Source organism: Hyla sarda, chromosome 5 (genome assembly GCF_029499605.1).
Source record: "Hyla sarda isolate aHylSar1 chromosome 5, aHylSar1.hap1, whole genome shotgun sequence".
Classification (NCBI taxonomy): Eukaryota; Metazoa; Chordata; class Amphibia; order Anura; family Hylidae; genus Hyla; species Hyla sarda.
This window is the reverse complement of record NC_079193.1, coordinates 54813678-54840319: the sequence shown is the minus strand read 5'-3', so window position 1 is coordinate 54840319 and position 26642 is coordinate 54813678. Positions and strand designations below refer to the sequence as shown.

General features: G+C 46.0%; 1 protein-coding gene across 5 annotated transcripts in view; it reads right to left on the bottom strand.

Moving 5' to 3' along the window:
- LOC130273167 (isopentenyl-diphosphate Delta-isomerase 1-like) overlaps positions 1-26642 on the bottom strand; it is a 110141-nt gene that overhangs the window by 56285 nt on the left and 27214 nt on the right. For 2 of the 5 annotated variants that reach the window (XM_056519515.1, XM_056519517.1), the window contains exon 2: positions 12078-12158. In XM_056519515.1, coding sequence (XP_056375490.1) covers positions 12078-12158 — 81 coding nt within the window. Of the gene's footprint in view, positions 1-6196; positions 6316-12077; positions 12159-14329; positions 14366-14742; positions 14961-26642 lie in introns of those variants that run through there. The other 3 variants (XM_056519514.1, XM_056519516.1, XM_056519519.1) reach the window with 3 other exon arrangements.

The following is a 26642-nucleotide window of genomic DNA, read 5'->3' as shown; positions in this document are numbered from 1 at the left end:
GACAGCGATTGGTGTGAGGGAGGAGGCGGGACGCCGATTCGCCTGATGGAGGACGGAGTTGCAGCTGACGACTGACGGCGATTGGTCCGAGGGAGGAGGCGGGAAGCTGTCTTGCATGATGGAGGACAGAGTTGCGGCTGACGATTGACAGCAATTGGTCCGAGGGAGGAGGCAGGACGCTGTTTTGCCTGATGGAGGTATGGCTGACGACTGACAATGTCCTAAAATGGACACCGTAGTTATGATAAAGTCCTCTTTCAAGATACAATAGCAATTGGTTTTTCTAAGTTGAAAATATTTGGAGAGATTTATCGAAACCTGTGCAGAGGAAAAGTTGACCAGTTGCCCATAGTAACCAATCAGGTTGCTTCTATTATGTTTCTGAGGCCTATTTAAAAATTAAAACAGCAATCTGATTGGTTGCTATGGGCAACTGGTCAACTTTCCCTATGCACAGGTTTTGATAAATCTCCCCAATTGTACCTTGAGATCCAAATTCTTTGGAAAATGAGTGATTGGTTTTTAAGCCCCAAATATGTCACACAAAATAAGATAAAATGAAGATTAAATGGGCACTGTCAGAATCATAAACTTTATATATCGTGTACATATTGGCAAAACATTAACCTTTCTAAAATCTTGGCTTATAAACTAGACCACTATGATTTCCATCAGGCTTGGTGCAAGGATTTTTGCCACCCTAGGCTAAAGCTCATTTTGACCTCTGGCCTTTGACACACCCCACCTTACTACGGGGGGGGGGGGGACGACACTGTAACAAACCTCCTCCTCATGTAATCTCCTTAATACTGGGGGGACAGACTGTAACAAACCTCCTCCTCATGTAATCTCCTTACTACTGGGGGGGGGGGGCATACTGTAACAAACCTCCTCCTCATGTAATCACCTTACTACTGGGGTGACACACTGTAACAAACCTCGTCCTCATGAAATCCCTTTACTTCTGGGGTGAAACGCTGTAACAAACCCCCTCCTCATGTAATCACCTTACTTATGGGGTGACACACTGTAACAAACCTCCTCCTCATGTAATCACCTTACTTAAGGGGTGACACACTGTAACAAACCTCCTCCTCATGTATTCACCTTACTTTTGGGGTGACACACTGTAACAAACCTCCTCCTCATGTAATCGCCTTGCTACTGGGGTGACACACTGTAACAAACCCCCTCCCCTTATAATTTCCTTACTACTGGGGTGACACACTGTAACAAATCTCCTCTTCATGTAATTACCAAACTACTAAAGTGATATACTGTAACAAACCCCATTCTAATGTAATCTCCTTACTATTGCGGTGACACACTGTAACAAACCCCCTCCTCATATAATCCCCTTACTACTGGGGGCAGCGGCATGGCAGGGTTTTTCTGGATAGGCGGGAGTTTCAGATGCTGGCTAACTTTATTACTGTGGGCAGAGTGGTGCCCCCATCAAGAGTGCACTCTAGGTGGCTTGTAGAAAAATAACGTTGCACACGATTTGCATTTAAAGAACTTGTTTTTAGTAGTATTGACCATCAGGTCATATATTAGATCATCATACAAACAAATAAATTCCTTCAAGTGCTCACTGTACTGCTCGATAAAATGAGTGCCGGACACAGGTCAAGTCCCTGAGGAAGTCGCCTTGTAGCGACGGAACGTGTGGGGTTCCGTGGCACCGTCCTGTTCCATCTTAACCATTTGTCTGATGCTTTCCATGCCGGTCGCTTCCATATGTTAACATACAGGTTGTATATATTTGTAGGATGCATGTATGGTGAGGGTAATGTATTGATGTATATATCTAGCTGCTATTTATGACTTTATTTTGCTATATTGCATAATTACATCATACTTTCCTATTTGCATATAGTGGTGCTAACTCATTGAGACACGGATGGGACATGTCATTTGCAATAACTCCTCATTTCGGGAAGGTGGCCTACTAGTTTAGGGGGTTCATGGCCCCCTGCTAGGACTGTGTTGTGGCTCTAAATGAGCCTTTTTAATTGATTTTAGAGCTTTGTCCAGTATTTGTACTTCTATCACATTTGTGTGCCTTTCTCTCTTTTTTGTACTTAATAAAATTATGGAATACTTATAAATTATTGGTGTGCTCTCTAATATAGTGTGCGGTCTGTTTGCTTCTCTTGGATTACAGAGTGCCGACCATGTCTCTAATGTCTCCAGCACAAATGCCAGCGAACCTGAGTACAGCAAGTTCTGAACCAATTCCAGCTCCTGGCTTCACTGACGAAGAGCAGACTAAAGCTCCATAAGTTCCAAGGGTTCCAGATTCCCCAGAGGTGGTGCTGGGCAGATCCCAAAGGTTATCTCAGGGACAGTTACCAGCCAGGTACAGAGAATAGTTATAGTACCTTGTATAAAGTTGTCAGTGTAAAGTCTAGCCACATTTAATCAGTCTAGCATAGATAATTATTCATACCCAAAAAAAGGAGAATATAAGGACATTACCAACTAATGCTACATGGACGAGACTCCAACTGTTTACTATTTAGTCACCAGACCTATGAAGGACTTTCGATAACAATGCCCCAGCAACTGTTTGTCCCCACCAGCCCCCAGTGGCCAATTTTATGTGGTCCACCCTCCAGAACTGGTCGCCGAGGACGGCTGTTGTTAAGAGGGGGAGTTTGTGGTGGCCCTGTACCCTTGCTGCCCTGTCAGGCAGCCTCCATACAGTGTCCCCTGCCCCCCCCCCCCTACACCTCTTCCATCTTCTATTCATTTATATGCCTGTTATATAATGTATTATATCCTGAAATGTGTTATAGCTTTAAGACCTGTTGTCATGTGATTGTAACCCAGTGAGGTATCAGTGACCATGTGACCTAAGGGTAAATTATGGGACCCCTCCTAGTCTCCCCCATATAAGCCATAGGGGGAGCTAGCTCACTTTCTAAGCTCTTGTGCTCTTAATCTTTGCTGAGGAACAGTGAGGTCAAGTCCTAGGTGTGTGTCTGGAGTCCAGAGGAGGCCTAAAGTCAGTCAAGCAGCCACGGATTCTCAAGTCCATTGCCCCACAGGTCAAGTCAAAGCCTGGTAAGCTACAGAAGGGGTGAATTCAGTCATAGTCTGCCATAGTCAGGTCAGTCCAAGTCATCCTGTCTCAAGTGAGCGTGGCCTGCATCCAAATTGCCCAAGTCCACTATAAGTCCCAGCAAGCCCTGTGGTCTCTGAAGTCACTGGTCACCACCTTGGGCTCAGCCAAGCTGTATAGACTGTTACACTTGTCTGACTCAGTAAAGCGTCCGTTGTTCTGTAACTTGGCGTCGGAGTAATTATTTTCCCCGGTGCCTAGCCCAGTATCCAGCAGTATTCCTTTGGGTGGTGTAGAGGATAAACCACACCCTGGTGTCAGGAATACAAGGGGTTAATGCCATATTCCCCGAGGGTAATTCCATCTGCCCTTATCACACCCCCATCACAGATCTCTCATTAGACATTACTCTTGAGCACACTAGCACCCATTTCCTTCACTATACACCCATTTGCCTGACCAGGCATGGTTTAAATCCTCCACCTGTCTAACTACTCTCAAGGCACTTGAACCACTTTGGTTGCCAAGGTGTGCCAGCTCTAAATGTGCTCACAAAACACATGACTTTGCAATCAAATGTGATGCACAGATCTCTCTTGGCTACGCTTTAATCTGCTGGAGTCTGATGGTTCAGCAACCTATTCTCTATCCTCCTTTGCACAGGGTGCTCCCACCAGCACAATGCCTCAACAGGAGATCCTAACAGTGTCATAATGACCACTGATTGCAGACAAAAGGAATGACAGTAACCAGGGCCACCGTCAGGGGGTTCAGCCAGTATCCCTGTAAGTGGCTCTGGTCTAGCTCCCAACATCCCTTCTGTCTCATTGCGCAACCTTAGAGCGGTGTCTGCACAGAAGCTGAAGACCACTGTAAACAGCAGTCTCCTGCTCCTGTACCTACATTATGCCAACAGCATACTCAATGTACATACAGACTACAGCATTCTCCTGCACTTGACAGTACATTATGGATATAGCGTAATTTCATCAAGCAGCCTGCCAGCAAAGTCCCACACCCTCTGGAGGATGCAGAGAGCTTGGCCTCATCGCAGAATTGGCCCAAATGTTTTTTTTCTTTTTTAGAGGACTTATCTGGGGGCTCTACGTACTTGGAGCACTACCCATCTGGGAGCACTACTTACTGGGGACACTACCTACTGGGGATATTACCCATCTGGGGGCACTCCATGCTGGGGGCATTACCAACTACCTACCTTCTGGGGGCATCACCTAATACCTACCTACCAGGGGCATTACCTACTACACACCTACTGGCCCAGGCATTGAGCTGTGTAAGGAGCCTCAAAAGACCTAGCAGTAACAACCAATGCACAAAAGTTCTGGTGAGTTACATTATATACAACGCATTACTTAATACATCTTGAAGTGAAGACAGTCTAATGCACTTTAATATTAATGCTCACTCAGCACAACTATCAGGCCACACTCACATTCTCAAGGGTCTCCATTCCTTCATCCCTTATTCTCTATTCACTATTCATTCACTGGTCAAAGGCCCAATGTCACCTCAATAGCAATAAACATGGTATCAATCAGGGGTCAAGTCCTGGGGAAAAAAAGTGCGGGAACTCACCCATGATTTCCACTCAAGGGCTAGGCCTACAGGACTCCTGCTAATGGGAACAGTGTTACTGCTCTGGAAAATGTGCAGGAACTCCATTCCTGTAGGGCTTGAGCCCTGGTATCAATACAGGCAAAATGTTCAAACTCTAGTAAAGAGTTTACAGTCCCCTTATAAGGTCATCAGTATGCATCATGTTGCCATAGTAATGTGACCCCAGCAGCCAGGAATGAAAGAATGGCCACACTATCATAGTAATGATTCCAGACAGCCAGGAAGTGAGAGGGACTGTAAATGCACTTTACCCTTCTGCGGGCTCCCTGTCCATGCCCACATTGCTTCACTGCTTCATCTGCTGCAGTTCCCTCTCTGGCCTCTAAGACACACACTAGTTTTTGTAAATTTAAAGGGTTATTTACCAAATCCTTCCACTACCTACAATAGCTCACCTACATCTATATATAAAAGCGCCACCAACCCACCTGTTGTCAGAGCGTTGTTGGTCCTATTGTTCCTAGTGAAGGTGTGCTATTCTGATTTCATTATCCTGTATATCCTGACCTATGCCTGTTTCTTAGACTCCAATTCTGCCTGACCCCTTCTGTACCATACTGACTCTCCTATTGCCAACCCTGATTGCTGACCTAAACCTGTACCACCCGTCTTAACCATCTGCCTGTTCCAGACTACACCTTCACTTCATACCTGGTACCTTACTGTCTCTCCTGTATACAATCCGATCTGCTCACTACGCCACTATGCTGCATACCAGTCCTATCTGTTCCCTCCTGGGCCAGCAGTTACCACACTGGGACCTCTCTTTGGACGTGACCTGGTACTTCCTGGCAGCAATGTCAAGCTTTCACATCTACTCAGGAGCAGTACAAAGGGTAAAAACCCAGTAGGAATTTAGTCTCCACTCTGGAGCGTGGCCCAAAGCCAAACCGGCTGGTAGAACATTGGATCCACACCTGTTGCCCGTTAGAAGGTCATTGGTGGATAGAGGCAACACTGCTCCCGCCACCCAACATGTCCACAACACTGTGAGGGGAAGCAAATCTGTAAATGGCTGTTCATAGCTCAGAGCAGATCAGGTAGGATGGCTCTGCACATAATAGGAACAGCCATCCTTCCTAAATACCACAAAACCAGAACAACCAGAAGAAAAACTGATTAGAACAAATAGTATGTTTTGGTGAACATGATGTGTATTTTCACAACTCTTTCCAGGTTTCATTAAAATCTGCCTAATAACAATGTACAATGGGGCATATAGATCCCTGAGTTCAGTGGATGTGATGAATCTATTGCAGTGCGCTGGGCATTCCCGCTGCTCAATCCACTGCCGCCCGTTCCGCTCTTTTAGCTTGCTTTAAAGAGGCCCTTAGATGCTAAGAGGAATTAATACTTTCCTGATACCCCCAGATATAATGCAGACAACAGGAAATGCTATATAATGAATGTCACATTATCAGACTTTTGCACAGTATCCCTGTTTTATGATATCACTGCCAAGACTATCCAAAATTACTGACAGGGTCCCACCTTATAATGGGGGGACACACGGAATTGTGCCCCCCTTCCTAATTTTGGGCATGGTTGTCATTAACATTTATTGGTTCGGTCCAGTCCCCCCCTCTCCTTTTTTCTATCCACAGGTGGTCTTTCCCCAGTGTTGCTGGGCAGATTCTCCAGACAGAGGTTCTGTTGCCAGGCAGAAAGGATCCAGTGGTGTCAGCTTATTGGATCAACAGTTGGAGCAGGAATCCAGTGGCCATATATTGTGCCCCAGGAGAGGTTCTGCTGTCAGTCCAGCTGCAGTGTGTGAAGACTGAAGAAACAAAACCACCCACCCGCCCCTTTTGTTATTCAAGTCGTGGTCCTTAATAGTGGGGTTTAGTCTCCCAGTCAGTGCAAGGAGGACATGGACTCTGGGCAGTTGTAGCAGATTCATAAGTTATTTATAGTTTCATTAAAATGTTTATTATATTACATATATGGTTTTTTTTTCATCTGTTGTGTATTTTAACATAAACCATATTTAAGAGGCTGCGACCATTTTTATCCAAAGTTTGGTGTGTTTATTTGGTTGTTAGTGGGAGTGGGGACTGCATTTCCGTGAGTACATTGGGGGAGATCTACTATAACTGTCTATTCTTCGCAGTACTTTAGACCAGAAAAAGTCTCTGAGAATGGGTCTATTGTCTGTGCAATTTATCTAACGCCGCACAGCGTTTAGTAAATCTTGCGGATGGACATTAATGTCTATTCTACACAGCACTTTAGAGCCTGAGACAAATAGATGAGAAAAGTCGCATAAAAGTCTCAGAGCCTGAGACAAATATATCAAAAGTCGCACGTAGTATAGTTAGTTATTCTTACAGACTTCCAGTTACACAGAAGGTATACTATAAAGCGAACACCTGTATGTCTTCTGTGAGGTGCCGACTGGTTGCACTTGCTTTCGTTCTTAGGTTCTGATATTTGTACAGTAAATTTAAAGGGGTTATCCAGGAAAAAACTTTTTTATATATATCAACTGGCTCCAGAAAGTTAAACAGATTTGTAAATTACTTCTATTAAAAAATCCTAATCCTTTCAGTACTTATGATCTTCTGAAGTTAATGTTGTTCTTTTCTGTCTAAGTGCTCTCTGATGACACGTGTCTTGGGAACCGCCCAGTTTAGAATAGGTTTGCTATGGGAATTTGCTTCTAAACTGGGCGTTTCCCGAGACAGGTGTCATCAGAGAGGACTTAGACAGAAAATAACAACCTTAACTTCAGAAGCTCATAAGTACTGAAAGGGTTAAGATTTTTTAATAGAAGTAATTTACAAATCTGTTTAACTTTCTGGAGCCAGTTGATGTATAAAAAAAAGTTTTTTTTCATGGATAACCCCTTTAACCTCTCCAAACCACGTTTTTCTTAAAGTATTTCTCTATCTATTCTTTAATGTTTATATTCCCTTTTTTTAAAGCTTTCTAAGTTACTTCTCCACTTTGTTAGTCTAAGTTTAAAAGGAGGAATATCCATGTGGTAAACAGCCAGAATCGTAGGCTAGGTTCACAGGAGGGAAATTTTATTCCGAATTCCAAATAGGAAATTCGGAAGGAGATTCCGCTGCAGCAGAGTCATGTTTAATTCAGCGTGACTCTGCTGTACTGTGCACACAGTGGAATTTCCATGCCAGATCTTTCCTGGCCTTTCCTCTGTCCGTGTCAGCACAGAATGAATGCCGTAATTCTTTGTGTTTAAGCCTTACGGAATGCACAACTTTCTATGAGACAGCATTCCTGTGCGGTTCAAGTGCCGGAGGATTTTGCCAGCACACACACTGTACAGAATATGCGCTCAGAGATTCTCTGTGTGGATATTCTGTTTGGAGAACATAGCCCTAGGCACAGTCATTATTCAGCAGCATAGTTTCGTGGCATTCAAAAGGAGGAGATTGATGATTGTGTAGAGGAAAAGTGGTGTAGTGACCATAGCAAACCAATTGCTTTGTAAATTTTTCGCAGGTCTCAACAAAAAAAATTTGAAGAAGGAATCTGATTGGTTGCCATGGGAAACTGCACCATTTTTCCACTACGCATGTTGTGAGAACTCTAGAGAGAGACTAAATTGTACCATGCGCATGGCATAAATTCATATGCTTTCTTCGAATCAGCTGCAAAAGTGAAATTGGAGCACTAAAATATAGAAAACCAAAACACAAAATTATCATAAGACATCTAAAAAGTTACGATCAAAATGTGCAAGCCCACTCGCCTTATCATGTCCACTTGAATACAGCGGGTCCCTAACTTAAGATGGAGTGGCACTGGGTAGCGATCACCACTGCCACAACACCAGTGCCCATAGGGGGAATGTCCCGGTGGTAGAGCAACCTTACTAGAACAACTCTGGGTATCGCCACTCCACAGACACAGCACGACAGCAACAATGGCCGCCGCACAGCACCACACCAGGATGAACAGATAACAAAGCTCACTTACGATATACTCCTTGCCAGAGGGCTGAGAAAGTGGTAAAAGCAGACACATCCTTGTGCAGTCTCCTGCTAATAAAATATGCATGGGCCGAGTAGGTGGAGTGAAGTTTTGAGCAGGTAAAACAAACAATGAGGGGAAAGAAAAAAATTACCTCAAATATAGAAAAACAGTCACTAGTTGACATGGAAATATAACTTTAACTTTTCCTATACATTAAAATCTTCCCACAAAACACATACCGTATTTTTCGTCCTATAGGACGCATCGGCGTATAAGACGCACCCAATTTTTAGGGTCAAAATCTAAAAAAATTAAGATTTTGAACCCAATAGTGGTCTTCAACCTGCGGACCTCCAGATGTTGCAAAACTACAACTCCCAGCATGCCCGGACAGCCGTTGGCTGTCCGGGCATGCTGGGAGTTGTAGTTTTGCAACATCTGGAGGTCCGCAGATTGAAGACCACTGCAGGAGGAGGTAATACTCACGTGTCCCCGCCGCTCCGGACCCGTCACCGTTGCCCTGGATGTCGCTCCATTGCTGTTGCCGTGTCCCCGCCGCTCCGGAACGTCTCTGCTGCCGGCCGGGTATCCTCGCTCTCCGTCGCTGCCATCACGTCGTTACGCACGCCGACGCACGTACGCGACGACGGGATGACGAGGAAGGAGAGTGCCGGCCATACAGGGGATCCCTGAACGGAGAAGACACCGAGGAGGCAGGTAAGGTCCCCCCCGGTGTCCTGTAAGCACTAACCCGGCTATTCAGTCGGGCTGTTCGGGACCGCCGCGGTGAAATCGCGGCGGTCCCGAACAGCCCGACTGAACAGCCGGGTTAGTGTCACTTTCCCTTCAGACGCAGCAGTCAGCTTTGATCGCCGCATCTGAAGGGTTAATACAGGGCATCACCGCGATCGGTGATGTCCTGTATTAGCCACGGGTCCCGGCCGTTGATGGCCGCAGGGACCGCCGCGATAGGGGTGTATTCGCCGTATAAGACGCACCGACTTTTCCCCCCCAGTTTTGGGGAAGAAAAAGTGCGTCTTATACAGCGAAAAATACGGTAAGTCACAGCATCCGCAGGTGTTCTTGTAAAATGCAAATAGGTGCTTAGTGTGTTTGACAAAGACCACAGTGAGGATAAAACAATTGTTTACTTTATTATGGAGGAATAAGCCATTTGGAATGTGTGTGAAAATCCTTAAAGGGGTACTTCGGTGGAAAATATATATTTTTTTCAAATCAACTGGTGCCAGAAAGTTAAACAGGTTTGTAAATTACTTCTATTTAAAAATCTTAATCTTTCCAGTACTTAGCTGCTGTATTCTCCAGAGGAAGTTGAGTTTTTCTTTTCTGTCTGACCACAGTGCTCTCTGCTGACACCTCTGTCCATGTCAGGAACTGTACAGAGCAGGAGAAAATCCCCATAGCAAACCTCTTCCGCTCTGGACAATTCCTGATACAGACAGAGGTGTCAGCAGAAGGCACTGTGGTCAGACAGAAAAGGACTACACAACTTCCTCTGGAGCATACAGCAGCTGATAAGGACTGGAAGGGTTAAGATTTTTTTAATAGAAGTAGTTTACAAATCTGTTTAACTTTCTGGAGCCAGTTAATATCGAAAAAAAAAGTTTTCCACTGGAGTACCCCTTTAAGTACATTATCGGGCATAAAATGTATACATTCTGCACATATGGTTTGTTTTGTTTGTGATAAAAAAAAAAGTTCCTATATTTTCCTGTACCACTGGGATGTGTGAAAACATAGTATAGAGTATATGGGTGAAATAAACATCACATTTCTGCTGCAAATCTGCAACATTAAAAGGGTATTCCAGCCTTAAACATCTTTTCCCCTATCTAAAGGATAGGGGATAAGATGTCTGATCGCTGGGGTCCCACCATTGAGACCCACGATCTCCGTGCAGCACCTGGCATTCTGTGCTGGATGCTGCTCCAGAGACGGAGATGAGACATCATGTCATGACCCCTCGTGATGTCACACCATGCCCCCTCCATTCATGGGAGGGGGCGTGACACAAGGATTTACTGGTTTCAGAACATTTTGTGGAAGCCGGCCACATTGAATGTGATCTTAAATTCACCCTTATTGATCACATCTTGCCCCTCAAGAGAGGTGGTGATCGTACCACATTATTGTTATGGCGCGAATTGATGTGATTTCAAACTATTAATTTTGAGACCTCAACGTTTATTTTACCATTCCCCACAATATCTATCACATTTGTGCCTGTAACCGGTTCAGTGTCCAGAGGTGTACATTCATATATATGTGATTTTATTAACTTTGTTTTTATTGTTTACTTCTAGAAGACAGAGCTGGAACCAGGGGCGGATCCAGAGTCGAGTCTCGGGAGGGGCACTATTAGAGTATTTTGTGTTGGCGGACAGAAAACAAGATGTTGCTCACGGAACTTACAATATTATTAAATGTATCATACAGTCCTAACCTTGTTTGAAGACTCTTAGGCCATGTTCACATGTCAGAATAATTATCAAATATACCAATTGCCACAGAATGGGAAAGTGCTAAAGAAGTTTTTACCATTTAAAACTACAGCTCCCAGTATGACCTAAGCAGTGGTGAGGAGATGCTGGGAGTTGTTGTTTCACCCATCATTACTGCAGAACTTACAAGTGACTACAGCTCTGATGGGACACACACAGGAGAATACACAATGATATCAGTGACTACAGGTGACGTCTTCTCTATAGTGAGGAGAATACACAATGATATCAGTGACTGCAGGTGACGTCTTCTCTATAGTGAGGAGAATACACAATGATATCAGTGACTACAGGTGACGTCTTCTCTATAGTGAGGAGAATACACAATGATATCAGTGATTACAGGTGATGTCTTCTCTATAGTGAGAATACACAATAATATCAGTGACTACAGGTGACGTCTTCTCTATAGTGAGGAGAATACACAATGATATCAGTGACTACAGGTGACGTCTTCTCTATAGTGAGGAGAATACACAATGATATCAGAGACTACAGGTGACGTCTTCTCTATAGTGAGGAGAATACACAATGATATCAGTGACTACAGGTGACATCTTCTCTATAGTGAGGAGAATACACAATGATATCAGTGACTACAGGTGACGTCTTCTCTATAGTGAGGAGGATACACAATGATATCAGTGACTAAAGGTGACATCTTCTCTATAGTGAGGAGAATACACAATGATATCAGTGATTACAGGTGACGTCTTCTCTATAGTGAGGTGTATACATGTTGATATCAGTGATTACAGGTGACGTCTTCTCTATAGTGAGGAGAATACACAATGATATCAGTGATTACAGGTGACGTCTTCTCTATAGTGAGGAGAATACACAATGATATCAGTGACTACAGGTGATGTCTTTTCTATAGTCTTTCCTTATCTAATTCAGATGGTACATACCGCCAAGAATTGTTCCAGCTATATTTTCTTTCAGCAGAACTTGACGCCCAGATCGTTTCTATGTCAGCGCATTCTGATCCTCTATATGAAAACAATAATTATTATAAACCTGCCAGACACTGTATTCTTCAAATATAATATGGGCACATACCTTCTGAATATAATTCTGAAACACTGTATCCCCTGAATAAACAACACACTGTACCCTCTGAATATAATACCGCCACACACCGTACCCTCTGTATATAATACTATCACACACTGTACCCTCTGAATATAATACTACCACACACTGTGTTCTCTAAATGTAATACTACCACACACTTCACACTCTGAATATAATACTATCACACACTGCCCTCTCTGAATATAATACTACCACACACTGCACTCTCTGAATATAATACTACCACACACTGTACCCTCTGTATATAATACTACCACACACTGCACCCTCTAAATATAATACTACCACACACTGTGTTCTCTAAATTTAATGCTACCAAACACTGAACTCTCTGAATATAACTTGCTGTGCATTACACCCTCTGAATAAAATACCCAAATGTTTTGTGGCCCATAAAAAACGTACCACCCCAGAAATTCCTCATCATATACACTATACTTCTGAAATGAAGAACACTCTGTGCCTTCACATATAGTAATAATGCCCCATCTTGTGCCCCTACATATAATAATTATGACCCGTCCTGTTCACCCCACATAATATTAATGCCCTCTGTCCTGTGCCCCTAACATATATTGCCCCCTGTGCTGTGCCCTTCACATATAATGCCCCGTTCTTTGCCCCTCACATATAATGCCCCCATCATGCGCCCCTCACATATAATGACCCCTGTGCTGTGCCCCTCACATATAATGCCCCCTGTGCTGTGCCCCTCACATATAATGCCCCCATCCTGTCCCCTCAGGGGGCATTATATGTGAGGGGGACAGCACAGTGGGCATTTTATGTTTAGGGCACATGAAAGGAGCATTATTTGTCAGGGGCACAGCACAGGGGGCATTATATGTGAGGGGCGCATGACAGGGGCATTATATGTGAGGGGCGCATGACAGGGGCATTATATGTGAAGGGCGCATGATGGGGGCATTATATGTGAGGGGTGCGTGATGGGGGCATTATATGTGAGGGGTGCATTATGGGGCATTATATGTGATGGGCACAGCACAGGGGGCATTATATGTGTGGGCCAAAGCACGGGGCATTATATGTGTGGGGCACAGCACAGGTGGCATTATATGTGTGGAGCACAGCACAGGGGGCATTATATGAAATAATGCCTCCTGTGCTGTGCCCCTCACATATAATGGCCCCTGTGCTGTGCCCCTCACATATAATGACCCCTGTGCTGTGCCCCACACATATAATTTATATGTGTGGGGCACAGCACAGGGGGCATTATATGTGTGGAGCACAGAACAGGGGGCATTATATGAAATAATGCCTCCTGTGCTGTGCCCCTCACATATAATGCCCCCTGTGCCCCACACATATAATTTATATGTGTGGGGCACAGCACAGGGGGCATTATATGCGAGGGGCACAGCACAGGGGGCATTATATGTGTGGAGCACAGCACAGGGGGCATTATATGAAATAATGCCTCCTGTGCTGTGCCCCTCACATATAATGCCCCCTGTGATGTGCCCCTCACATATAATGCCCCCTGTGCCCCACACATATAATTTATATGTGTGGGACACAGCACAGGGGGCATTATATGTGAGGGGCACAGCACAGGGGGCATTATATGTGAGGGGCACAGCACAGGAGGCATTATTTCATATAATGCCCCCTGTGCTGTGCCCCACACACATAATTTATATGTGTGGGACACAGCACAGGGGGCATTATATGTGAGGGGCACAGCACAGGGGGCATTATTTCATATAATGCCCCCTGTGCTATGCCCCTCACATATAATGCCCCCTGTGCTATGCCCCTCACATATAATGCCCCCTGTGCTATGCCCCTCACATATAATGCCCCCTGTGCTGTGCCCCAAACATATAAATTATATGTGTGGGACACAGCACAGGGGGCATTATATGTGAGGGGCACAGCACAGGGGGGCCCCCTGCCATGTGCTCTTCCCATATAATGCCCCCTGTGCTTTGCCCTACACATTAAATATTCCCTTTTTCCAAGTTTTTAAATCCCCCTCCCCTCCTCCTGTATATAGTTTCCCCAAATCCCCTGGCCCCTGAGCATACTCTTCACTACTTACAGTATGCGGGCTGCGGGAACAGGATCTCCGGGCGCCGGCGCGATGATGTGACGTCATCGCGCCGGCCTCTAGTGGATCGCGTCCCCGCAGCTCACACACTGTAATCACAGCGTGTGAAAGTTCAGTGAATGGTGGAGCTGGAGCTTACAGCTTCGGCTCCACCATGCAAGGTGGTGGGGCGGGTGCTGCGTGCGGCAATCTCGGGGGGGGGGGGGGGGGGGGCAATTGCTCCGTTGCCCCCCCCCTGGATCCGCCACTGGCTGGAACCCCCATCCTTTCCCTTGTCCTTCCTGTTTTTCTTCCTCTACATGGTGGAGCCTGGCCCAGGAATCTTCCCAGTGATACATCTTGATTGTTCATGCATTTTACTACATCGGGACTTGGTATGCCAGACTTTTTTAGTGACCTATCACCTCCATTCCCCTGTGTTTTCCACCAGGGGGCTAGTTGGCGGTCTCCTTGTCGTGCCCTGGGGGTTTGACATCATCCCTGCTTCTCCGCACCGCGGTCTGTTATATACTGGCTGCTCTGTGGTTTTGCCTCTCCTGATTTGACATCACTAGATCCATCACATTCAGCCCCAGTAATCTTGCCTCTCGGAGTCTCCACATGTTTCTGGCATCTTTGATTACCTTTGTTTGGGGTCTCCAGCACCGCCCCCAGTGAGTATCACACCTGTTCACCTCCACTACAATTTACCCTTTTTTCATGTATTTTGATGTATAATTATTGCTTTAAACCACTACTGTATTATTACCTATTATGTACACTTATATATATATATATATATATATATATATATATATATATATATATATGCTGTAATTATGCACCTTCTCCATTTGTATACTGTGTTTTTAAAGGGGTTATCCACCATGAGGTGATTTTAGTACTTACCTACTGGATTTCCTGTTGGATTTCGTCCTCAAACTACACATCTTATAGTTCCTTGCTTGTAAGTGTGAGGTCACTTTCCTCCGTCCCACACATCAGCCACCCCACCCATTGAAACTGCATGAGCTGCATTCTATTCAAAAGACCTGTGTTTTCTAACCAGGGTGCCTACAGCTTTATCTCTCCCCTCAGCCATCGCTCCACCTGTTGAAGCAGACAGGCTCCCTGCCATCACCTGACTACTGTTTTCAGGCCTCGTCGCACTCCAACCTGGGAAAACCAGAGACCTGAGTAATTTTGTAAGAAAATGTTGACAAAAATAAATCTTGGTGCGAAAATCACAGAAGAATTGTGAGACCACCGTCACACACAGGTACAGACACTATATTATGAACTACACTAACTTTACAGCCCCTGTAGCATAGTCAATTAAAAAAAAAATATTTCCTTGAAAAACCCTTTAAGCAGTTGTTTATTAATTGGATATATGCTAATTAGTCATGTGCTTTCACATATATACCACCTTATGTTCACTTATAATTTGCTTGAGAAAGGTCACAATTGTGTGACTGAAACCTTGCCAGCCTGTGACGGAATAAAGCTACATAATTTTTCACCGAATCTGTGAGTGCTGGAGTGATTCTTCATTGTTTCCATTTTATCATAGCTATTATATCAATGAGGAGGGAACCCACGGTCTTGAAACGTGTTTGACCAAATATATTGTGCAGCACAAACGGATCATTTTGTGGTATTTTAAAAGCCCGTAAATAGAGCAGACTTTAACTACGAGGACGCTAGTGGAGGCATCTTGATGCAAGCCACTGCAGTGGAGACTACCATTCTGTGGAGTATTACCATCCTGAAGAGTAATACTAACACCCCAATACTAATCCCCAGTAATACTAATCCCCAAAGCTGTTCTGTGATGACATCTTACCTCTAGCTGAAGCTGGGTTCACATCACTTTTTGGCCATAGTGTTTTCAATCAGTTTTTTTTTAACTCAAACCTTACGCTTCAAAAACGGACAAAACCGTACAAAACAGTGTGCCTGAAAAAAGAAACCGTATTTGGTTTTTAACCATATACTGTTTGAAAATATGTGTCCAGTTGCATACGGTGGCATGCTTTATTTTTTTATTTTTATAAAAGCCACTCCGTTTTTAAGGTGGGTGGGACTGTAGGATCCAAAATGCGCATGTGCAAAATAATAACCATATACTGTTAGACAACTACGGTTCTCATTGACTTTCATTTAAAAAAAAAATGTATGTGGCTACAATACGGTTTTTAACCCGGACACAAAACCGTGGTCAAAATGTATTGTAAGCAAACCGGATGCAACCGGATGCATCATTGTTCATACGGTTTTCAATGATTTGTCCATGGATACGATTTCCAATGTTGTTGCATACGGTTTCAACAAAGAAACCGTATACGGGAACCGTAGGGGAAAAACGTGATGTGAACCCAGCCTGAGAGACCTCCGGGGCTCAACTTCCCAACAGAGCTGGTCTGCGATACAATCTGGCAGGAGCGGTGTGCGAGCGGTGTGATCGTGAGGTGGGAGTGGTGAGCCTGTCTCTGTTATGTCATGCCCGTTCTTAAATCCGTTCAAGCCTTTGCAAACGGTTGTAAATGCATCCCATTGATATCAATGGGATTGTTTTTCAATCCTTTGTCAACCTATGTCATTCGTTTGTTTACTATTCCATTTATTGACAGGAAAAAGACAGACCGGAAGAGCCTTTAATGTCATCCATTTGCATTTGTTTTTTCTAATCTGTTTTTAATCCATTATTACTTCTGAGCATGCTCAGAAGAGGTGTGAGCAACCAGGAAGTAGCCAGACCAAAAAAAAACATGGACACAAACGGACAATAAAAGATATAAACGGTTGCAAAATTATGCAAAAGAATGGCATCCGTTTCCATCAGTTTCCATCCTTTTGTTAGTCCGCTAATAGTATGGTCCGTTTAACAGCAATAACGGGAGAATGGTGGGATGGGAGAGAACGGCCACGTGAACCTAGCCTTACAGCTACCAAAATTGATACATAATATTCAGCAATTGGCTACATTTCACTTTGGAACATTGTTGCTACACACTTTAGAACACTGGGAGCTTTAGTTCACTACTGATGATTATAAGCAGTAATTGGTTATTAATTGTGATCATTATCTGCAATTGTTATTTTTTTAACAGGCAATACAGTTTATTTCCTTGTAAGTGTGGCAGCATTGTTCTATTGGAATGTTAGATAAATATACATTATATTTATTTAATTTTTTATATATTTTTTATATATATTTGTAATATATTTATTTTATTTTTTATATATTTTTTAATGTTGTTGTAGGTACACATTGCACATGCATGGGCCCTATGGAGTGAAGTTATACATAGCAATGTTTTGACTAGCATTTTAATAAATTAGAATACTTTCTTGATTAATATTTTTGTCCATTGAATCCTTGAGCCACAATATTGTGAGAGTTATCTAGCCTAATTATAACAGAAAGCAAAACCATTGGGCATTTTGCAACTCATACACAAAAAAAAAAAAAAATAATAATAATAATAATAAAAAAGCTTAAAGTACAGTAGAGGTATTTTGTTTAGAAGGGGAAATGTTCTATTGACCTCAGCTGCTGTGAGATAGGATCAAACTGGGAGTACAGCTGCTGGCTGGACATCAAGGACAAAAGCAGACACTGGCATCTATAAAAAGGGCAAATCTGAACCAAGGGCTGAAGTTCATACTAAAAAAAGAAAGAAACTAAATCTAATTCTACAAAGTCACTGCCAAAGGCTACCAACATGTGAAACAAACAAATCAATGAAACGTGCAAAGATTACGGACAAGATATTCACATTGCAGAACAACACAGAGAGGACAAGAAACTTTCCACAACAATATACAATGTGCAGGGGACTTTTTGTTCAGGTTCTTCAAAATACCTGTGAGACATGTACGGTAGTTATAGACTTGCTGAATTGTAAAAGCTGGGAATAGGAAGTGAACATTCTGCAATGAACTTTAATATTAAATGACTCTACATGACTTTGCATTGACATTGCTAACCCTGCAACTTCATTGTATAAAAAGGAAGAGAATTACCATAATGCAATTGTCAACCATGGAATGTTGTCTTAGTATTCTACGTATTACTGCTGCTTAGTGATGAGCAATAAAAGTAAATGAAGCATACTTGTCATTTCAGGTGACTTCTCAGGATGCGCTGCCCTGTGTGTACTTGAGCAGTAACACTGGCCATTATTTAACTTGTATATTACATTTTCACCAGATTTCTGATCTGCAGGGTTATATCTACTGTCACGATGCCGGCTGGCAGGTAGTGGATCCTCTGTGCCAGAGAGGGATTGGCGTGGACCGTGCTAGTGGACCGGTTCTAAGCCACTACTGGTTTTCACCAGAGCCCGCCGCAAAGCGGGATGGTCTTGCTGCGGCGGTAGTGACCAGGTCGTATCCACTAGCAACGGCTCACCTCTCTGGCTGCTGAAGATAGGCGCGGTACAAGGGAGTAGGCAGAAGCAAGGTCGGACGTAGCAGAAGGCCGGGGCAGGCAGCAAGGATCGTAGTCAGGGGCAACGGCAGAAGGTCTGGAAACACAGGCAAGGAACACACAAGGAACGCTTTCACTGGCACTAAGGCAACAAGATCCGGCAAGGAAGTGCAGGGGAAGTGAGGTGATATAGGGAAGTGCACAGGTGAACACACTAATTGGAACCACTGCGCCAATCAGCGGCGCAGTGGCCCTTTAAATCGCAGAGACCCGGCGCGCGCGCGCCCTAGGGAGCGGGGCCGCGCGCGCCGGGACAGAACAGACGGAGAGCGAGTCAGGTAGGGGAGCCGGGGTGCGCATCGCGAGCGGGCGCTACCCGCATCGCGAATCGCATCCCGGCTGGCAGCGGAATCGCAGCGCCCCGGGTCAGAGGACGTGACCGGAGCGCTGCAGCGGGGAGAGTGAAGCGAGCGCTCCGGGGAGGAGCGGGGACCCGGAGCGCTCGGCGTAACAGTACCCCCCCCCTTGGGTCTCCCCCTCTTCTTAGAGCCTGAGAACCTGAGGAGCAGACTTTTGTCCAGGATGTTGTCCTCAGGTTCCCAGGATCTCTCTTCAGGACCACAACCCTCCCAGTCCACTAAAAAAAAATTTTTTCCTCTGACCTTTTTGGCAGCTAAAATTTCTTTGACCGAGAAGATGTCCGAGGAGCCGGAAACAGGAGTGGGAGGAACAGATTTGGGAGAAAAACGGTTGAGGATGAGTGGTTTGAGAAGAGAGACGTGAAAGGCATTAGGGATACGAAGAGAAGGAGGAAGAAGAAGTTTATAAGAGACAGGATTAATTTGACACAAAATTTTGAAAGGACCAAGGTAGCGTGGTCCCAACTTGTAGCTAGGGACACGGAAGCGGACATATTTAGCGGAGAGCCATACCTTGTCTCCAGGGGAAAAAACGGGAGGAGCTCTTCTTTTCTTATCCGCGAACTTCTTCATGCGTGATGAAGCCTGTAAGAGAGAATTTTGGGTCTCTCTCCATATGATGGAAAGGTCACGAGAAATTTCATCCACAGCGGGCAGACCAGAGGGCAAGGGAGTAGGGAGGGGGGGAAGAGGGTGACGGCCGTACACCACGAAAAATGGGGATTTGGAGGAAGACTCAGAGACCCTGAAGTTATACGAGAATTCGGCCCATGGGAGGAGATCTGCCCAGTCATCCTGGCGGGAGGAAACAAAATGTCGCAAATAATCACCCAAGATCTGGTTAATTCTTTCTACTTGTCCATTGGACTGGGGATGATATGCAGAAGAAAAATTTAATTTAATCTTGAGTTGTTTACAGAGAGCCCTCCAGAATTTAGACACGAATTGGACGCCTCTATCCGAGACAATCTGCGTAGGCAACCCGTGAAGACGAAAAATGTGTACAAAAAATTGTTTAGCCAACTGAGGCGCAGAAGGAAGACCAGGAAGAGGGATGAAATGTGCCATTTTGGAGAATCGATCAACGACCACCCAAATAACAGTGTTGCCACGGGAAGGGGGTAAATCAGTAATGAAATCCATACCAATCAGAGACCAAGGCTGTTCGGGGACAGGCAGAGGATGAAGAAAACCAGCGGGCTTCTGGCGAGGAGTCTTATCCCGGGCACAGATAGTGCAGGCTCGCGCAAAGTCCACAACATCCGTCTCCAGAGTCGGCCACCAATAGAAGCGGGAGATGAGTTGCACAGATTTCTTGATACCCGCATGACCTGCGAGATGGGAGGAGTGACCCCATTTGAGGATTCCGAGGCGTTGGCGAGGAGAAACAAAGGTCTTTCCTGGAGGAGTCTGCCTGATGGAGGCAGGAGAAGTGGAGATCAGGCAGTCAGGTGGAATGATGTGTTGCGGAGAGAGTTCAACTTCTGAGGCATCCGAGGAACGAGAGAGAGCATCGGCCCTAATGTTCTTATCGGCAGGACGAAAGTGAATCTCAAAATTAAATCGGGCAAAGAACAGAGACCACCGGGCCTGGCGAGGATTCAGCCGTTGGGCAGACTGGAGGTAGGAGAGGTTCTTGTGGTCGGTGTAGATAATAACAGGAGAACTTGATCCCTCCAGCAGATGCCTCCATTCCTCAAGTGCTAATTTAATGGCTAGAAGCTCTCGATCCCCGATGGAGTAGTTCCTCTCCGCTGGAGAGAAGGTCCTAGAGAAAAAACCACAAGTGACAGCATGCCCGGAAGAATTTTTTTGTAGAAGAACAGCTCCAGCTCCCACTGAGGAGGCATCAACCTCCAATAGGAAGGGTTTGGAAGGGTCAGGTCTGGAGAGGACGGGAGCCGAAGAAAAGGCAGACTTGAGTCGTTTAAAGGCGTCTTCTGCTTGAGGAGGCCAGGACTTGGGATCAGCATTTTTTTTGGTTAAAGCCACGATAGGAGCCACAATGGTAGAAAAATGTGGAATAAATTGCCTGTAATAATTGGCGAACCCCAAAAAGCGTTGGATAGCACGGAGTCCGGAGGGGCGTGGCCAATCTAAGACGGCAGAGAGTTTGTCTGGATCCATCTGTAGTCCCTGGCCAGAGACCAAATATCCTAGAAAAGGAAGAGATTGGCATTCAAACAGACATTTCTCAATTTTGGCATAGAGTTGGTTGTCACGAAGTCTCTGAAGAACCATACGGACATGCTGGCGGTGTTCTTCTAGATTGGCAGAAAAAATTAGGATATCGTCCAGATATACAACAACACAGGAGTATAACAGATCACGAAAAATTTCATTGACAAAGTCTTGGAAGACGGCAGGGGCGTTGCACAGGCCAAAGGGCATGACCAGATACTCAAAGTGTCCATCTCTGGTGTTAAATGCCGTTTTCCACTCGTCCCCCTCTCTGATGCGGATGAGGTTATAGGCGCCTCTTAAGTCCAATTTAGTAAAGATGTGGGCACCTTGGAGGCGATCAAAGAGTTCAGAGATGAGGGGTAAAGGGTAGCGGTTCTTAACCGTGATTTTATTAAGACCGCGGTAGTCAATGCAAGGACGTAGGGTGCCATCTTTTTTGGACACAAAGAAAAATCCGGCTCCGGCAGGAGAGGAGGATTTACGGATAAAGCCCTTTTTTAGATTCTCCTGGACGTATTCGGACATGGCAAGAGTCTCTGGGGCAGAGAGAGGATAAATTCTGCCCCGGGGTGGAGTAGTACCCGGGAGGAGGTCGATAGGGCAATCATAAGGCCTGTGAGGAGGTAGAGTCTCAGCTTGTTTTTTGCAGAAAACATCCGCGAAGTCCATATAGGCCTTAGGGAGACCGGTTACTGGAGGAACCACAGAGTTACGGCAAGGGTTACTGGGAACCGGTTTTAGACAGTTCTTGGAACAAGAGGACCCCCAACTCTTGATCTCCCCAGTGGACCAATCCAGGGTTGGGGAATGAAGTTGGAGCCAGGGAAGTCCAAGGAGAATTTCCGAGGTGCAATTGGGGAGGACCAAAAGTTCAATCCTCTCATGATGAGATCCGATGCTCATAAGAAGGGGCTCCGTGCGGAAACGTATGGTACAGTCCAATCTTTCATTATTTACACAATTGATGTAGAGGGGTCTGGCGAGACTGGTCACCGGGATGTTGAACCTGTTGACGAGAGAGGCCAAAATAAAATTTCCTGCAGATCCAGAGTCCAAGAAGGCCACAGCAGGGAAGGAGAAGGCAGAGGCAGACATCCGCACAGGCACTGTAAGACGTGGAGAAGCAGAGTAGACATCAAGGACTGTCTCACCTTTGTGCGGAGTCAGCGTACGTCTTTCCAGGCGGGGAGGACGGATAGGACAATCCCTCAGGAAGTGTTCGGTACTAGCACAGTACAGGCAGAGGTTCTCCATACGGCGTCGTGTCCTCTCTTGAGGTGTCAGGCGAGACCGGTCGACCTGCATAGCCTCCACGGCGGAAGGCACAGGAACAGATTGCAGGGGACCAGAGGAGAGAGGAGCCGAGGAGGAGAAACGCCTCGTGCGAACAGAGTCCATATCTTGGCGGAGTTCCTGACGCCTTTCGGAAAAACGCATGTCAATGCGAGTGGCTAGGTGAATAAGTTCATGTAGATTAGCAGGAATTTCTCGTGCGGCCAGAACATCTTTAATGTTGCTGGATAGGCCTTTTTTGAAGGTCGCGCAGAGGGCCTCATTATTCCAGGACAATTCTGAAGCAAGAGTACGGAATTGTACGGCATACTCGCCAACGGAAGAATTACCCTGGACCAGGTTCAACAGGGCAGTCTCAGCAGAAGAGGCTCGGGCAGGTTCCTCAAAGACACTTCGGATTTCCGAGAAGAAGGAGTGTACAGAGGCAGTGACGGGGTCATTGCGGTCCCAGAGCGGTGTGGCCCATGACAGGGCTTTTCCGGACAGAAGGCTGACTACGAAAGCCACCTTAGACCTTTCAGTGGGAAACAGGTCCGACATCATCTCCAGATGCAGGGAACATTGGGAAAGAAAGCCACGGCAAAACTTAGAGTCCCCATCAAATTTATCCGGCAAGGATAGGCGTAGCCCAGGAGCGGCCACTCGCTGCGGAGGAGGTGCAGGAGCTGGCGGCGGAGATGACTGCTGAAGCTGTGGTAGTAACTGTTGTAGCATAACGGTCAGTTGAGACAGCTGTTGGCCTTGTTGCGCTATCTGTTGTGACTGCTGGGCGACCACCGTGGTGAGGTCAGCGACAACTGGCAGAGGAACTTCAGCGGGATCCATTGCCGGATCTACTGTCACGATGCCAGCTGGCAGGTAGTGGATCCTCTGTGCCAGAGAGGGATTGGCGTGGACCGTGCTAGTGGACCGGTTCTAAGCCACTACTGGTTTTCACCAGAGCCCGCCGCAAAGCGGGATGGTCTTGCTGCGGCGGTAGTGACCAGGTCGTATCCACTAGCAACGGCTCACCTCTCTGGCTGCTGAAGATAGGCGCGGTACAAGGGAGTAGGCAGAAGCAAGGTCGGACGTAGCAGAAGGTCGGGGCAGGCAGCAAGGATCGTAGTCAGGGGCAACGGCAGAAGGTCTGGAAACACAGGCAAGGAACACACAAGGAACGCTTTCACTGGCACTAAGGCAACAAGATCCGGCAAGGAAGTGCAGGGGAAGTGAGGTGATATAGGGAAGTGCACAGGTGAACACACTAATTGGAACCACTGCGCCAATCAGCGGCGCAGTGGCCCTTTAAATCGCAGAGACCCGGCGCGCGCGCGCCCTAGGGAGCGGGGCCGCGCGCGCCGGGACAGAACAGACGGAGAGCGAGTCAGGTAGGGGAGCCGGGGTGCGCATCGCGAGCGGGCGCTACCCGCATCGCGAATCGCATCCCGGCTGGCAGCGGAATCGCAGCGCCCCGGGTCAGAGGACGTGACCGGAGCGCTGCAGCGGGGAGAGTGAAGCGAGCGCTCCGGGGAGGAGCGGGGACCCGGAGCGCTCGGCGTAACATCTAGTTTTCAGTTGTCCAGTTGTCCCTTAGAGACTAGCTGCTACGATGCCTTCCATACACTACACACACACACACGGAAGAGGCAGATCCCCTATATTTCTTTAGTAAGCCCTAAGAAGCAGCAGCAACATGAAGGATATTATGGAGCAGTACTGAGAAGTGTAATCTGAGAATTAAACAGTCAAAAAAGACCTAATACCATAAGACCCTGCAGTTTCTCTGTCTGCTTCTGGCATTATCCAGCCACTTGCTATCTTCTCCCTCCTCCTCCTTCCTCTCTCCATAGACTTCTTTTTTTCCAACTGTAATTATTTATTGGGGTTTTTACATAAATAGAAAACACAACCAAGTACACTAAGTGAGAAAAATACTATCATCAGAGACTAGGAAATCGATGTCACCAATGGAGCCCACAGCCACCAAAATAACACCAAACTTTAGAGCAAGTCTCCTTTACAAAAAGTGTAGCAATATATTAACAAGAAGGGGAGACCAGAGGGTGAAATTCAATTCAAACATTCTTTAGGAATGGAAACTACAAGAAAGAGGGGAGGGGAAGGAGGAGGAGGAAAGGGGAGAGTGGACACACAGCAACAAACTTACAACACGAAGAGGTGAAACATAGAGGAAGAAAAGACCAGAAGAACTGAAGAGAAGAGAAGGAAAAAACAAGTAAGATCACAGAGGCTGCCTGTCAGTGAATCTATCCCAGGGATCCCATATAGACATAAACATAGGGATAGTATTGTTCAGGGAAGCAGTAAGGGATTCAAGGAAGCGAATCTCGTGGATTCGGGGTGTAAGCTCATCAACCGAGGGTTGTAGGGTCCCTTTCCAGTGTTTCGCTATGAGTGTTTTGGCCGCAAGGACTATGTGCTGGAAAGCTTAAAGGCTTTTTCGGCAAGTCCCTGGTGGAGAGATGCAGGTGGAAGACCTTAGGGTCCAGGGGGGCCAGTACTCCCAGAACTGCATGAATCATTCACTGAACTTGGGCCCAAAAAGGAACTATCAGTGGGAAGGTCAGAAAATATGGAAAATAGTACCCAGGCCCACACCACAGCGCCAACACTGGGGAGGGATATCCGGATTCAACTTATTCAGAAGAACCGGAGTGTGATACCAGCCCCTGAGCATCTTAAATTGCATTTCTTTCTCCTAGATGATATGCCATTGAGGGATAGAAATTGTAGTCTGAAAAGCCTCCTCCCAGTGGCTCATATAGCGATGTGAAGGGGGAGGGCCATCAGGAGGAGATAACAAAAAGGAATAAATACTAGAGAGCAATCCCTTCACCTGGGGGCCACCCCTACACAGCCTCTCAAAGCCCATGGGTAAAGATACTGTCAACAAGCCTGACTGAGAAGACAAGAAATTGCAAAGCTGAATATAATGGGATTCCACAGAGAAAGGAAGTCCCCTACAAGTCACCAATCGATCAAAAGGCAGTAGAGAGTGAGTGAGGGGATCAACCACATCGACTCAGCAAAAAAGACCTCTAGATCCCCATTCCCTAACCATACCCAAGGACAGTCCTGGAGAAAAGTCAGGATGGTACAGGAAAGATTGTAAAGGAGAGAAAGAGGAAAGAAGTCTAAACCATCTAGAGCAGTAAGTCCATATATAGCGAGAGAATTAAATTACATTTGATGAAAAAGGGGTCACCCTGGGGAAGGGATGGGAAAAGCCCATAGGAGAGAATTAGAGTGAATTGGGGCAAGCCACAATTTCCCCAATTCCATCCATTTACTGTAAGAGCATGATAAGTAGACCATGCTACCAAGTGGCGTAAATGGGCAGCCCAGTAGTATTTGACTACGTCAGGGGCACCCAATCCCCCCATAACTTACTAGCAAGCATAACCGACACAGGGAGACAGTGGCGCTTAGAGTTCCAGATAAACCGGAAAATAGCCGACTGAAAAGAGCGTAGCACAGATAGGGGGACCCATACCGGCAGCGTCTCAAAAAAGTAAAGCAATATAGGGAGGATGGTAATTTTCACCGCCGCAATACGACCAAATAAAGAAATATACTGAGACCTCCAATTTTCCATTAAGGCACTCAATTCCTGAAAAAGGGAAGGAAAATAAAGTATAAAGAGGAGTAGCGGCGGGGAAAGAGGGACACACCCAAGTATTTAATAACAGAGGAGGACCCCTGAAAGGAGTAATTAGCTCGGAGAAGAGAAGTCAAGGGGGAGGGAGATTAAGAGGCATAGCTTCAGACTTAGATAGATTAAACGTATAGCCAGAAACTCGGCCATAAGCATGGAGTGTCAGGAACCGGACTGGAAGCGGGTAGTGGATCCTCTGTGTTAGTGAGGCGATGGCGTGGGCCGTACCAGGGGACCGGTTCTAAGAAGTTACTGGTTTTAACCAGAGCCCGCCGCAAGGTGGGATCGACTTGCTGCGGCGGTAACTCCCAGGTCGTATCCCCCGATAGCGACTCAACC